Source organism: Lucilia sericata, unplaced genomic scaffold (genome assembly GCF_015586225.1).
Source record: "Lucilia sericata isolate MDLA Ls3-8-SP2 unplaced genomic scaffold, ASM1558622v1 Contig001226F_arrow, whole genome shotgun sequence".
Lineage (NCBI taxonomy): Eukaryota > Metazoa > Arthropoda > Insecta > Diptera > Calliphoridae > Lucilia > Lucilia sericata.
Genome location: NW_023995185.1, coordinates 55,380 through 71,517, shown reverse-complemented (window position 1 = coordinate 71,517; position 16,138 = coordinate 55,380). Strand labels below are relative to the sequence as shown.

The window sequence follows — 16,138 nt, the reverse complement described above, 5'->3', positions numbered from 1 at the left end:
TAGTTTCTGTTCTAGTTCTGTTCTAGTTCTGTTCTATTTCTGTTCTAGTTCTGTTCTAGTTCTTTCTAGTTCTGTTCTAGTTCTGTTTCCTAGTTCTGTTTCTAGTTCCTGTTCTAGTTCCTGTTCTAGTTTCTGTTCTGTTCTGTTCTAGTCTGTTAGTTCTGTTCTAGTTCTTTTCTATGTTCTCTTCTAGTTTCTGTTTTAGTTCTTTTTCTAGTTCTGTTCTAGTTCTGTTCTAGTTCTGTTCTAGTTCTGTTCTAGTTCTCTTCTAGTTCTGTTCTAGTTCTGTTCTAGTTCTGTTCTAGTTCTGTTCTAGTTCTGTTCTAGTTCTGTTCTAGTTCTGTTCTCGTTCTGTTCTAGTTCTGCTCTAGTTCTGTTCTAGTTATGTTCTAGTTATGTTCTAGTTATGTTCTAGTTCTGTTCTAGTTCTGTTCTAGTTCTGTTCTAGTTCTGTTCTAGTTCTGTTCTAGTTCTTTTCTAGTTCTGTTCTAGTTCTGTTCTAGTTTTGTTCTAGTTCTGTTCTAGTTCTGTTCTAGTTCTGTTCTAGTTCTGTTCTAGTTCTGTTCTAGTTCTGTTCTAGTTCTGTTCTAGTTCTGTTCTAGTTCTGTTCTAGTTCTGTTCTAAATCTGTTCTAGTTCTAGTTCAGTAGAGAATTAAAAATTTGTTATATATTAATTATATAACATTCTTAGGGCTTGCACAATTTGTAATAAATAGTTGGCTAATTTATTTCAAATTAAAAAATAATTAATCCATGTCGTTTGTTTTTGTTTTTTTCGCAAAACACTTGTATTAAACAATAAATATTGTTGTATGCTTTACATAAATTTCCTACATGTGTTGGAAGTATTGCAGAAACTTCTTTTCCTAATACAAATAAGCCATTTGTGTATCCAAGCTATGTTTCTACTCTTGATGATGCTGCTCCTTCTTCTAAAAGAAAAAACAATTTCAAAAGGAAATTGAAATCCTTGTACATACATACATATTCCTTTTATTTATACTTCTTTGCTTTGAAAAAGTTGATGTTGCCTTAAGGTTGTACGACTTCAAAAGCAATTAACTTGATAAAATGTTTATTTTTATTACAAATTTGCCACACAGCAATAATATAACGACAACTGCAACGGCAAACAACAAGAAATATCTAAAGAATACAATGATTTCTGTGCAACAACAAAAGGAAACTTGTTGTACTGCTGATTTGCTGGTTTTCTGTTATTTTAAATTATCATTTTTGTTATAGGATTATTGTTGGCTGGTTTTGCTTACCACTTTGCTTGTTGTTGCTGTTGGTTGCCTTTTAATATTCATGCAAAAATTAGTTATTGTTGTCGTTCGTCGTCGTTGGTTGTTTAGTTGCATTTAGTTAAACTGACATTGACATCGTAGGTATTTATACAAATTCGAGTTTATATGCAAAATGTGCGTGCGTGTTTTGTAACTCTCTACCGACTAACTGACACTCACTTACAGCCTTAATGCTTAACAACAGGAATTCAGTTTTACGCAATTGTATTTCTATGCGCATGCGCGCAACAGGTAGAGTTTTTTGATTTAATTTGAACATAAATCTTTGGATGTCTTTTTATGGATACCTTGTTAAGCAAGGGGTGGGGTAAAGAAACCTTGCCTTAGGTGCTTTTTTTAATTTATGAAATAGCTTTTTATAAGATTAAATCATTTAGGTTTTTGGGAGGAAGTTTAAAGATATTTGTTTGCTCTAACTTAGCCTAAGATGATGTCAACAGGTTGAATTAATAAAATGTTGGAATATTTTTGTAATTTCCTTAAAACGTTTGATTAAAGATAGACTTGTAACGACGAACAAACATGATAAATTGTTTTTTCCCATTAAATCGAAGATTGTATCGTGAAAATTCTCTCTAAAGCCACGATTTAACGCTCTGGCTTACAAAGAAACATCACACATTGGAAATGACTCAATATAAGAATTCAGTAATGGAATCCGTACGGAATATTAACCATTTATGGCCCTCACAGATCCAGCTGAACAATATATGATCTAATAAAGAGAATGTTCAGATCATTAAGTGGTTAGTTCCAACATTTCTTAGTCTACGGCCTTGTGTCCCATATGCTTATAGCTATGCAAGCCCAAGGGAATGTCGAGTGCTTAACGTGAACACTTGCCTTGACGGCATTATTTCACGGTGGTCTTTTTCATCCACTGGGTAGACTAGAGACGGTCTACCACGCACCCCTGAATCCTTCTATGAAGAACTCAGGTGGCAATTTCTGTCATATCGCCCAGTGACATCTGTTGAGATGGCAACAGCACAGGAGAAAGAATTTAGACATATTTGGCATTTGGATATATCAGTTCTTAAACCAACATTCTCTTCCCCCAAATTTGGGTATAAACCACAGCCACTAAGTGGATCCCAAAGGAACCTCAACCAATTGACCGTTTAGGACTAGGTCCTGTGGGCAACCGGCCACTCGTAGTGCCAGATTATATGGTACTCTGGTTAGACCCCATGTCAAATCATTCCAAGTAAAAGCCGAGGATACATTTGATACACCAAGATGGAGTTTTTCATCAAGGAAACATGCCCCAGGGGGAGCAATCCCAAGCGAAGTAGTTTTATGTGAAAGACAGTGCCAGAGCATTTGGTATATTCTGCATATGCTCACAGTGGACCACTTCAATTCCGATTTTTCTGCCGCCTATTCGTCGATTGATTTCGATCCTCAACAATAAAAATATGAATGTTATTTTGCGAAGCAGTTTCGCGCCAGTTCCTTCTGAGTTGGAGCAGGAAGTGAATGTAATTGAGAAAACATTTTAAACTTATCACGTTCGTGGTGAGATGTGACAGTGCTGTCTAAGATGTCTCCAGAGCAGTATATGGATCAGTGTGTGAAACAATTGCACCCAAGAGCGATCCGTTAATATCGCACTCATTGACAATTTCTTTTCCCCATATGCTCTCGTCCACTGAAACCCAAATTAAGTTAGAATGTTGGGACGCTGAGTGAATGTTATTGAGAATATATTTTGATCTTATCACATTCGAGGTGATAGCCTTCAGAGATGCGAGGTTGTCTACAATGTTACGAGATTTAGTTCTTAGATGTTTCCCGCGGTCGTATCTCATCAGAGAAATTCTCGAAACAGTATCCGTAACAGTTTTTGAATCGTAAGTAAAGCGTGCAAGTAAAAGTTTGACAAAAGTGTCAGAAGGAGTTTAAGGTTTGACCACCTCGAACGTTAATTTAGCAGCGTTGATTGGGCGTTCATAAGTTCTCTGCAAATTTAACCCCCATAAGATTCTATTGTATGTATTTGGGAAATTAAAGCTTTGATTGGTCGTTCATAAGGACTCCGCAAATTTAAGCCCCATAAGATTCTTTTGTATGTATTTGGGAAATTGAAGATTTGATTGGTCGTTCAAAAGGACTCCGCTAGTTTAGCTTTGTAAGATCCTATTTTATATGGGAAATACGTTTAGAAAGTAGTTGCTAAGAAGGACCTCTAACTGAGGGATTCCTTGTTTATATTAATCGGTCTTTAACCTCATGATTCTAAACCTCCCCCACTGCAGAACAAGTGAAGCGTAGCGGACTTCTCAAGCTACAGCTCGGTGAAATTCAATTACATATTGTTGTGAGCAAAGAGAGGTGGAAATTTAATAGTAGTGTTGGAAGGAGTGGTTTTCAGATTTGGCCCCTGTACAGAATTGCTATATATTTCTTAGTGTTGTTAGACTTTAACTGCAGAAATAGTAAATAGTAATAGATGGTTTCGAAAGTCCATTAACAAGATCTCTACAAGGTTGAAGAGTTTACGATTCCAGTATATATAACAGATATTGTTGAAAGTTAAAAGGTGTTGTTAGATTTTAGACCTATGACCTCATAACTCATCAATTCATCTTTCCTGCAGAAAGACTTAAGGATGCAAAAGCTTTTCTAGTATAAGCTTCCTGAGCTCCAGCTGCATTTGGTAGATATTGTTGAGAGTTAAGAGAAGGTATTGTTTAATGCAGAAATATAATCCGGTCACAAGTTCTCTGCTATTTTCAAAGCATTCAATTCCAAGCTTTTTAGAAAAGTGCGTGCGTCATATGCTCTTTATGCCGTCTACTGCAGTTGATTTCTTTAAACCTGCTGTCTTTTGTTCGCACTTTTCCTATGATTAAGATAAACACTTAAAAGCTCTTTGAACATTTTAAAATTTTGTTCCACTTTCTATAAAGACAAAACCCTAGACAGTATATAAAGAAAATCAATAATTTAAACCTTTAATAAAGAAAATATATTCTTATGTTTACAACAAATTTCATTTACATATACATACAAGTGTTTTACGAGTATTTTCCATTAAGCTTTTGAAGTTTATTCACAACTATTTCGCATATTCCTAGCAAACAAAATGCTGCCAGATTGTTTTTGATTTCCTTTTGATACCATCCTCATTAAAATCCATTCATGTTTTCAACAGCTCTATATATCTTTCATCTGGGTTTTTTTGTTTTTAAAGCAAAACAAAAATATTTTAATAATTTATGTTGTATAATAATTATGTACTATATATTTTATTTTTACAGCCAGCTTCTGTTATTTATTTTAAACACAATAATTTTTCTTTTATTTTACTCGAGTTTTTCATTTTTTTTCAATATAAATAAAATAAAATGTCCCCTTAATAATACCTTCTGGTATAAAAGCAAAGATGCTGCAACAGCGAAGCTGTGAAAAAAACATTAAAAACGTGACGCTCCATTAAGTGTCAACTGTCAAAAGAGACATAAACACATGTGTTCAACAATGAAATTGAGGTCATTATAAAATCAAATACATAATTGAAGAAAAATTAAACGAAAGAGCATAATAAAAGTTCTTTTAAATGTGAAGAAAAACATAATTTAAAGGAGGGCAAATACATGGGATTTTATAAAAAAAAAATTGCAATGAATTGTTTTTGTTGTCTTCCAAAGTTTAATTGAATTAAGAATTAATTGAATAGGATTTCGTTAATAGATTTTGTCTTCTCGAAAGGCCTCTTCTAAGACATCCTGTAGTCCTTAGTCAATGATATTCATCACTGAACACTATATTTCTTCTGAAACAAGAACCATTTCCAACTTTTTCATCGCAGCTACCCAATGTTTTTTGTGCTATCGAAAACGAGACATTCTAACATCACTCGAGAGTGATGCAGTTTCAATCGTGATCGACAAAAGAAGCTTTTGTAATAATTATACGTTCAGCTTTCATTGTTGTAGTAGCGACGCGTGTAAAGTCGGTTTTGCTGAGTTGATAATCTTTGGTCGTTGAACTCCGAATCGTTCCGGTGCGAAGAATCGATTTTTGTGGAAGTCATCAGCATTCATTTGTTGCTTTTAGCCTCGTTATTTTGGAGGGATATGTAGGAACCATGAAGATTACTCTGGTACTGAACGTAATGGCCACTAAAGGCACATGACACTCAGTCATCGAATTGTAATCTTAGGGTGAAACCGTTAAGCACCATTAGCATCTCTCAAGAATCGAGCATTCTTAACGGTGCATTATTAGCCCCAAAGGTTATCATAAACCTTTCACCGTTCAAGACTTTGACTTTCGTAAGTGAACTTTAAAGTGAACTAAAAGGTTTCACTATAGATCCGAAATGGATCGCATTGATCTCCTCAATCTGAATCTTATTGGATCGACACATATGCTTCCGCTTCTGATGTCGATACTTTTCTACCACAGAAAGTAATGCTCTCTTGAAAAGAATCTCTTTATTGTACTTGTCTTTTAGACATACCGTAGTCCATAAAAACTATAAGAGCAGATGCGGTTCCAGGTAATTTATATTTCGAGTTTACAAATGGACGGCTTAAAGAGGAGTGATTTAAAAGACTTTCAATGACAGTCTCCTTACTTCTAGGCTACGGTGTAATAATTGTTAACTGTGCATCACAGAAGCAGAGAAGATTTTATCGCTGATAACTAGAATTCTTAATGGAGAAACATCGGAGCAGTGGTTTGAAGTTCGACTTCACAAAGTTCAGCACTTCAGGATTGAGGAAATGGATCCTGCTTGAAATGGATCCATATGCTTCCGCTTCTGATGTCGATACTTTTCTACCACAGAAAGTAATGCTCTCTTGAAAAGAATCTCTTTATTGTACTTGTCTTTTAGACATACCGTAGTCCATAAAAACTATAAGAGCAGATGCGGTTCCAGGTAATTTATATTTCGAGTTTACAAATGGACGGCTTAAAGAGGAGTGATTTAAAAGACTTTCAATGACAGTCTCCTTACTTCTAGGCTACGGTGTAATAATTGTTAACTGTGCATCACAGAAGCAGAGAAGATTTTATCGCTGATAACTAGAATTCTTAATGGAGAAACATCGGAGCAGTGGTTTGAAGTTCGACTTCACAAAGTTCAGCACTTCAGGATTGAGGAAATGGATCCTGCTTGAGGCTCATACTTAATTCGTTTGAACGGCATTTAAAGACACGTTACTAATTCCCTGATCACAGTATGTTGCAGATGCTTAGAAGATTCTGTCATGGATATCTAACACAACTGCAGACAAAATGGAAGAACATCGCAGGAGTCCTTCTCTTTAAACGACTCTGAACGACATTCTACCAATTCGTCGGTGGTTTTATACTGCATGGATCGCTCACTGCCTATTGCACAATCCGAGAGAAATCGGTCATAGATAACTAGTATTCTAACGTCAGAGAAATCATTCGAAAAAGTCATGCAAACTTGGATGTCCTCAGTTGAAGTATATTGGATAATTAGACTTCTTTGTCTGAATGGAGAAAGAGACTTAATTCCTTTTCAAAGATGTACTACGATAACATCCTCTGCTTATTGCTGATGGCAAGAACATTTTTCCATTGATAACAAAAATTTCCCCAATGCTAACTGTGGAAACCGAACAGATTCTAAATGCTTTCTCCAACTTATGTCGGGAAGTACAACTTACTCTGACGTTAAATTTTCAATAAATTGGTTTGATCAGAACACCACCAATGATCTTGTCTTGATCTAAGAACAACTAGTAACCCACTAACGTCTCAAGATTGTCGATCATTCTGGTGACTGCAAGAGGTTAATGTAGATGGCACCCTTCCATTTATTTCGGAACAAAAGCAGTTCTCAAGGCCAACTGCAGAAACCGAAAGTCCGGTAGCATCTCTAGCATCAGTTCTAGTTCAGTTCTAGTTCTGTTCTAGTTCTGTTCTAGTTCTGTTCTAGTTCTGTTCTAGTTCTGTTCTAGTTCTGTTCTAGTTCTGTTCTAGTTCTGTTCTAGTTCTGTTCTAGTTCTGTTCTAGTTCTGTTCTAGTTCTGTTCTAGTTCTGTTCTAGTTCTGTTCTAGTTCTGTTCTAGTTCTGTTCTAGTTCTGTTCTAGTTCTGTTCTAGTTCTGTTCTAGTTCTGTTCTAGTTCTGTTCTAGTTCTGTTCCAGTTCTGTTCTGTTCTAGTTCTGTTCCAGTTCTGTTCTGTTCTAGTTCTGTTCTAGTTCTGTTCTAGTTCTGTTCTAGTTCTGTTCTAGTTCTGTTCTAGTTCTGTTCTAGTTCTGTTCTAGTTCTGTTCTAGTTCTGTTCTAGTTCTGTTCTAGTTCTGTTCTAGTTCTGTTCTAGTTCTGTTCTAGTTCTGTTCTAGTTCTGTTCTAGTTCTGTTCTAGTTCTGTTCTAGTTCTGTTCTAGTTCTGTTCTAGTTCTGTTCTAGTTCTGTTCTAGTTCTGTTCTAGTTCTGTTCTAGTTCTGTTCTAGTTCTGTTCTAGTTCTGTTCTAGTTCTGTTCTATTCTAGTTCTGTTCTAGTTCTGTTCTAGTTCTGTTCTAGTTCTGTTCTAGTTCTGTTCTAGTTCTGTTCTAGTTCTGTTCTAGTTCTGTTCTAGTTCTGTTCTAGTTCTGTTCTAGTTCTGTTCTAGTTCTGTTCTAGTTCTGTTCTAGTTCTGTTCTAGTTCTGTTCTAGTTCTGTTCTAGTTCTGTTCTAGTTCTGTTCTAGTTCTGTTCTAGTTCTGTTCTGTTCTGTTCTAGTTCTTTTCTAGTTCTGTTGTAGCTTCTTAAGTTCTCGATCATTGTTAGAACTTCTAGCTGTTACATATTGCCTATGTGATCGCGGAATATTCATCTGTTTTTTGGAGTAAAGTTCTTTCTCTTGACAAAATATCTAGAAACTTCTTTAGAATTGATGTAGAATATTGAAAAACAAGAATCCCGTAGTAGGATTCTGCAAGGAGTAGAGTTCTTCTCCTTGTCAATATCTTCGCGCCATTACTCAACTTTAACCACAAAGTTGAGCGCAACTCTTTGGCTTTTAAAACTTTGTATTTTCTGTGAAAAAGTTTTGTACAGTATTTTTAGCTTCAACCTTCAATTAGCCAAAATTTTTTTTCATATTTTTCATTAAAAATTCATTCATTATTAATATCTTTTCTAAAAATTTGCATAATATTTTATTATAAAAAAATCTAAACCACACACATGCTAGCTGCAAGTATGCTTGATTAACTGTCAAACTAAAAATGACATATTGTTTTTATTCTTACTCTTTACAATGAAAAAATTCAGCAACAAGTTTCCAAGAAACCTGGGTCAGTAAATTAATAATAATGAAAATATATTGTGAAATGTCAAAATGGCCAATAAAACTTGCAGCAGACATTCAAAGTGAAATGATATCCTTTTTGCGTTATGTTTTGGTCGGTTGTTTGATGTCATTGTAAAGTGTTAGTTACTCCATCAAATGATAAAAGCCTAGTCATTTATATTTAAATATGCTCTATTAACAAAAATGCATAAAACTGATAAAAATTTTTATAAAAACTAGTTCAATTTTTTTTTTTCAACTAATAATTTCAACAAGTCTTTTACTGGTCTTGCTACAGCTCTGCATGTGCTAAAAAGGCGTTACTTGGCTTAAACGCCAATGTTTGGTGAACGGTTTTGAGACAAGACAGTTTGACTTAAAATAACTTTATTTTTAGTTTCAATTTAAAGTAGTTTGCTGTCATTAATCAGTTTTAATGTCAGTTTTAAAACACACACAGAAAAATAATAAAATAATTTAACGCTTACCACAGGTTGAATTTGAATATTAACGTTAAAATAAAACTTACATTATCGCAGGAGGTCCTACATGAACCGTACACTTTCCGACAGCAATAAAAGTCGTATTCTGTAATTAAAGAAAACAAATAGATATATTTTAAAATTCCATTAAAAGCAATTTATTAAGTGTCTTTTATAAACTTAATTAAGTTCCACAAAACTATTTTTCAAAAATTTGTATTCAAATATTATTATACATTATCATGATTAATCTTATAGCTTTCACATACCCTTTTTTCTGCTACTAAATATTTCTTATAGCACAGTTTTTTTTTCTAAAGATAAGCAATGTATTTTTCTAAAAAAATGCCCTGCCACCAAAGAGCAATGATCCTCAGTTGAAAATGTTGTTTATGCCATGCATAGGAGTTGTTCATACAAAACATATGTTTCCATTTGAAAATGAACTTATAACGAACTAAATATGTGAGACTGCAGTGAATAAAGATTAATGTCTCTACATATTTTTATGGGGAAACTACTGCTATGGAGGAAGGCATGTTTAATCATGTACAAAGTTTTAAACATTTCCACTTTAGTTCTAGTTCTGTTTTAGTTCTCTTTTAGTTCTGTTTTAGTTCTGTTTTAGTTCTGTTCTAGTCTGTTCTAGTTCTAGTTCTGTTCTAGTTCTGTTCTAGTTTTGTTCTAGTTCTGTTCTAGTTCTGTCTAGTTCTGTTCTAGTGTCTGTTCTAGTTCTGTTCTAGTTCTGTTTCTAGTTCTGTCTAGTTCTGTTCTAGTTCTGTTCTAGTTCTGTTCTAGTTCTGTTCTAGTTCTGTTCTAGTTCTGTTCTAGTTCTGTTCTAGTTCTGTTCTAGTTCTGTTCTAGTTCTGTTCTAGTTCTGTTCTAGTTCTGTTCTAGTTCTGTTCTAGTTCTGTTCTAGTTCTGTTCTAGTTCTGTTCTAGTTCTGTTCTAGTTCTGTTCTAGTTCTGTTCTAGTTCTGTTCTAGTTCTGTTCTAGTTCTGTTCTAGTTCTGTTCTAGTTCTGTTCTAGTTCTGTTCTAGTTCTGTTCTAGTTCTGTTCTAGTTCTGTTCTAGTTCTGTTCTAGTTCTGTTCTAGTTCTGTTCTAGTTCTGTTCTAGTTCTGTTCTAGTTCTGTTCTAGTTCTGTTCTAGTTCTGTTCTAGTTTTGTTCTAGTTCTGTTCTAATTCTGTTCTAGTTCTGATCTAGTTCTGATCTAGTTCTGTTCTAGTTCTGTTCTAGTTCTGTTCTAGTTCTGTTCTAGTTCTGTTCTAGTTCTGTTCTAGTTCTGTTCTAGTTCTGTTCTAGTTCTAGTTCTGTTCTAGTTCTGTTCTAGTTCTGTTCTAGTTCTGTTCTAGTTCTGTTCTAGTTCTGTTCCAGTTCTGTTCTAGTTCTGTTCTAGTTCTGTTCTAGTTCTGTTCTAGTTCTGTTCTAGTTCTGTTCTAGTTCTGTTCTAGTTCTGTTCTAGTTCTGTTCTAGTTCTGTTCTAGTTCTGTTCTAGTTCTGTTCTAGTTCTGTTCTAGTTCTGTTCTAGTTCTGTTCTAGTTCTGTTCTAGTTCTGTTCTAGTTCTGTTCTAGTTCTGTTCTAGTTCTGTTCTAGTTCTGTTCTAGTTCTGTTCTAGTTCTGTTCTAGTTCTGTTCTAGTTCTGTTCTAGTCTGTTCTAGTTCTGTTCTAGTTCTGTTCTAGTTCTGTTCTAGTTCTGTTCTAGTTCTGTTCTAGTTCTGTTCTAGTTCTGTTCTAGTTATGTTCTAGTTCTGTTCTAGTTAGTTCTAGTTCTGTTCTAGTTCTGTTCTAGTTTGTTCTAGTTCTGTTCTAGTTGTTCTAGTTCTGTTCTAGTTCTGTTCTAGTTCTGTTCTAGTTCTGTTCTAGTTCTGTTCTAGTTCTGTTCTAGTTCTGTTCTAGTTCTGTTCTAGTTCTGTTCTAGTTCTGTTCTAGTTCTGTTCTAGTTCTGTTCTAGTTCTGTTCTAGTTCTGTTCTAGTTCTGTTCTAGTTCTGTTCTAGTTCTGTTCTAGTTCTGTTCTAGTTCTGTTCTAGTTCTGTTCTAGTTCTGTTCTAGTTCTGTTCTAGTTCTGTTCTAGTTCTGTTCTAGTTCTGTTCTAGTCTGTTCTAGTTCTGTTCTAGTTCTGTTCTAGTTCTGTTCTAGTTCTGTTCTAGTTCTGTTCTAGTTCTGTTCTAGTTCTGTTCTAGTTCTGTTCTAGTTCTGTTCTAGTTCTGTTCTAGTTCTGTTCTAGTTCTGTTCTAGTTCTGTTCTAGTTCTGTTCTAGTTTTTCTGTTCTAGTTTTTTTTCTGTTCTGTTCTAGTTCTGTTCTTTCTAGTTCTGTTCTAGTTCTGTTCTAGTTCTGTTCTAGTTCTGTTCTAGTTCTGTTCTAGTTCTGTTCTAGTTCTGTCTAGTTCTGTTCGTTCTAGTTCTGTTCTTCTAGTTCTGTTCTAGTTCTGTTCTAGTTCTGTTCTAGTTTTGTTCTAGTTCTGTTCTAGTTCTGTTCTAGTTCTGTTCTAGTTCTGTTCTAGTTCTGTTCTAGTTCTGTTCTGTTCTAGTTTTGTTCTAGTTCTGTTCCAGTTCTGTTCTAGTTCTGTTCTAGTTCTGTTTTAGTTCTGTTCTAGTTCTTTCTAGTTCTGTTCTAGTTCTGTTCTAGTTCTGTTCTCTGTTTTAGTTCTGTTTTAGTTCTGTTCTAGTTTTGTTCTAGTTCTGTTCTGTTCTGGTTCTGTTTTATTTCAGTTCCATTTCAGATCTAGTTCAGTTCGAGTTCTAATTTAGTTCGGTTCTAGTTCAGTTATAATACCGTCCTCGTTAAGATTGCGAAGTTAGAACCATCCAAACTCTACCTAATAGTGTATGTTTTGCTAAGTTTCGGTTTAAACTACATATTGTTCCAAGACTTGTACTTTGTTGTCAGGTTCTTATTCTGAAAATTGCTCAAACTAGCTCAGACACCTGTTTGTTCTTATGCGATCCACAATGATCTTGAATCATACGTACACAGTGAAAATCATAGATATTGTTTTCTGCTTTATATATGTTGTCTTCAAAATAATAAAACTTCTAAATATTTATTGTACCCAATGCCATGAAAATACTCACTAATCCAAATTACCTATAGCTCTACAAATGCCTGACTTATTCCAAAATATCTACATAAATCTGACTCTATCATTACCACGACTGTTATCCCAAACATTCCACTTGAAACGATTATTGTCTGCATTTCAAATGATTAATTTATGTATCGACAAATATCTCGATGATGTTGCTTGTGTAGGGTAGTTGTGGGATTTTTATAAAATTTCCCTCCATATCATTTGATTTCATTATTTGTGTTATTCTTGTAGTATTTTTTTTTATTCCTTAAACTTTTCGAACATCATCAAATCTGAAACTTGTTGTTGCTGTTGTTTTGTACATACATATATCTTTTATAGAGTGTTATATGCGTAATAAATTCAAAAATGTTTTATTTTTTTGGTTTAGTGTCGCTCTTCCTCAAACTTACGTTCCGCGCAACATGCAGTTTAAACTTACATACAGCATGCAAATAAATGTTTTGCTTTTGTATATCATTTTATGCGTTACAAGTGTCACAAGAGTAGTGTGTGGTGAAACTAGTGAGTGGTGATGAAGAGAGAGGGAAGGATGGTAAATGAGGAGAGGTGGAATGCTTTGATATTTTATGTGACAATTGGATTTTGTTGCGGAAGTTCATTGAGTTTTACAGGGAATAGATAGACCCGGTTTTTGGCAGCAGAAGCAAGCGAATGTTCTTTTCTTTTGGGATCTCTATTTGGAAGATAATCAACTCTTGATGGGACAGATTGTTAAATCAGTGGAACCATAAGTAGTCGTACTTCTTCCCCTTAAAGGAACCTTGGCTTAAAACCAATTTAGTTTTCTTTTGAAGGTCGTCAACTTAATTAAATCTTAAGATACGACAACTTTGGAATTGGGAAACATTGGAGAAGACGTTCCATTTGAAGACATTAGTGTCCAGTTGAGATAATGTGGAAAAAGTAATAATAGAATACTTTCACTGACATAATGACTGTTCACAACTTCTACTGAAGTATTCCATAAGGGAATCTCCGACATTTGAAACATTGAGGAAGAAATACCAATGCCATTAAAGAGTATCTTCACGACAACTGTAACTTCTCTGTAAAGTTAACGAGTATTTATGTCATAAACATTGTCTACTCGATAATCAATTGAATCAACCAGTTCGCTTCGTTCAAGAATCGCGACACCGTCTCTGAAATGTTACTAGAAAGAGGCATTCTAACTGAAATTGCAGGCCGTCTGAGTCCTCTTGATAGTAGTATTGCCAATTCTTCAACTGCTTGAACTTTTTGTTTTCAGAGAATTTTGGACAAGCCCCACTGCTTATTGCGTTCATTGGATAAAATTGATTTCGATATAAGAACAAATTCTTGATCATTTCAAAACCAAATTTTTTTTCAAAGAAAAACATTCGATAACTTCGGAACTGAAGAATAAGGACCTCAGAAACATTGGGGAAGACATTCGAAGGCAATTGATAAGAGATTAGTTTGGATAAAAGAAGTAAAGTAAAGTTTTGCTTGTACAAAAGTTGAACAAAAATGGATATATCCGGAAGAGAACTTCAGCATCAGAACTGTAACTTTGTTCTTGGATGAACTGAAGAGGAAATTTCGGCTTTCAACAAGTCCGATGTATATTCCGTCCATTCGATCAAAGAGCTTTCAGTAGAAGAACAGTGAAATATTCCCTTTTGGAATCAAAGACATGTTTTCTTTAAAGGGAAAAACTTTCGAATGCTTCGGATTTGAGGAAAGAGGACCTAGTAACATTGGAGAAGACTCCCGAAGGCAATTAAAGTCGTGAAAGTGCAATTGAGCGAATATTTTGGAAGAAATATGGAAAGGCAAGTAAAACTGTAAAATCGGGAGGCAAGGACACGCGAAACATTCCTATCCTTTTTGGAATCAAAGACATGTTTTCGCCCAAGGGAATGATTTTAAACAACTTTAGAATTGAGGACCTAGTAACATTGGGGAAGTCTCTCGAAGGCAATTGAAGTCGTGAAAGAGCAATTGAGCGAATATTTTCGAAGAAATATGGAAAGGGAAGTGAAACTGTTAAATCGGAAGGCAAGGACACGTTTTCTCTCTAGGGAGGAACTTTCGACATCTGCGGAATTGACATTAAAACACTGTAGAAGACTTTCGAAGGCAATTGAAGTCATCAAAGTGCAATTGAGCAAAAGTTTTGGAAGATGTATGGAAAGAGATATGTACTGATAGAAACGATGCCAACTCAACGACTAAGAAAGCATTCGACATCAAAACGAATAATGAAAGAATTGAAAAGTATCTTCATAAGAACTTTGTCTAAAGTGTGTGCATTCATTAGTGGTAAGTGTTCTAGTGTGTTAGACCGGGGGATGTGGGCTCGATTTCCCCCAGAGACACTGGTAAAAGAACACGCAGCGCAACAAGCCTGATGGAAGCCTAGGTGTATTTCTTCGGAATTGATGTACCTACATACAGCCTTCTTTCAAACGAACTAATTCGACTGAAGTGTTTTACATCTTTGTTCTGTGGATATCCAAGTCATTCAACTTGGCTAATGCTGGATAAGTTTTCTCTCCCGATAAAAACCTCGGTGATGCCATTCCAATTGAAGACATAGAGAATACGCAAAGAAGGAAGGACCCAACTTCTGATAAGGCATTTTTCAGACAACTTGGGGAGAAGGCATTCTAATTGAAGACATAAATGTGGGATTAAGAGAATGTATTTGGGAACCCAACTTCGGAGAAGGCATCCCTCAGACAAGATCTTTCGACAACTTTGGATAAGACATTCCAATTGAAGATATAAATGTGGATTTAAAAGAACAATAAGCTAAAGAAAGAAGCTTTCTGTGTCGCCAACTTATTGTTTCTTAATAATAAGATTATCAGCTTATTTCCGTTCATAGAAGAGTTTTCGATCGGAACATCAATTGGATTTTTATGTTGAGGCTATCCGGAACTTCCAGATTCAAGTATTGCCAACTTTGCAACAGTTAGATCAAGCAAAAAAGAGCTTCATCTTTCCAGATTAAGTTCTATAAGACGATTGTATATTTGGGGAAAGCGATTTTGATATAACAATAAGACATTCCTAACCATTTCTTACTCTTAGCACACCTTCCCCTTATAAGCTTGTATAAACACACTACGATCATGTTTTTCTATGTTTTTGTTTTTGCGCGCGCGTTCCAACGTTAGAGCACAAAAAAGAAATTTAAGTACTTGTACTCCACTCCAATCCAACTCATGAATTGATATGAATGAATGCTTGTATAGATTTGGCATGAGTATGTATAATATCTCCTTGTGTATCAAAGTGTTATAAAGTATTTTAGATGTTTAGATGATTTCCAGTTGTAACATGGCATACACCAGCACATAAATTACAAATACGACTAACACTAACTTAATGACTTTGATGACTTGTTATATTATAAATTTAAGGAAATATTGGCATTTCTGTTTTCTATTCGAACAGAGGGGCAAGGAGAAGTGGTAGAAAAGAAGATAATAGAGGTTTTTCAAATTAAATAGATCCTTGTATAGAAGAGGATTTCAAAGGAAAACAGCTGTTGAAGTTGGATATGATGGACTTGGGGTTGAACCAGAATGAGAGAGAAAGTAAGATTGAAGAACTAGGTTTGGACGCAAGTGAATCAGAAGCAGTTGTTTTCGTCCTGTTTCAACCAATACAGGCTGCAATCCCTCTCTCCCCTCCCTTTTTAACATAGTTTCCCAGTAAAAGCTTTCATTACCATGTAAGGGGTTAAAATGCTAAAATTTACTTACACAATAGCATTTTAAGTCATTATTTTAACACGGTGATGTCATTGGAGGCAAGTACTTACCACAAACGATTACAAGTAATTAGAAAAAGTAGTCATTGTAAATCGCACGAAAAAACGTATACAGCTTCTATATCATTACTGGCAAGATGACTAATGAATTAGAAAGTATATATATAATATATTATTTGTAAGACCTTATTAGACCACTTCTATGTAATCCAGACGATATGTAGTAGTCATTGAAAAGTATGTT

The 16,138-nt window shown here is 34.8% G+C and overlaps 1 protein-coding gene across 1 annotated transcript in view; it reads right to left on the bottom strand.

Moving 5' to 3' along the window:
• Positions 1-16,138, bottom strand: part of LOC119610550 (reversion-inducing cysteine-rich protein with Kazal motifs) — a 64,610-nt gene that overhangs the window by 24,194 nt on the left and 24,278 nt on the right. Inside the window, exon 2 of the mRNA XM_037965814.1 lies at positions 9,101-9,159. Coding sequence (XP_037821742.1) covers positions 9,101-9,159 — 59 coding nt within the window. The remainder of the gene's footprint in view (positions 1-9,100; positions 9,160-16,138) is intronic.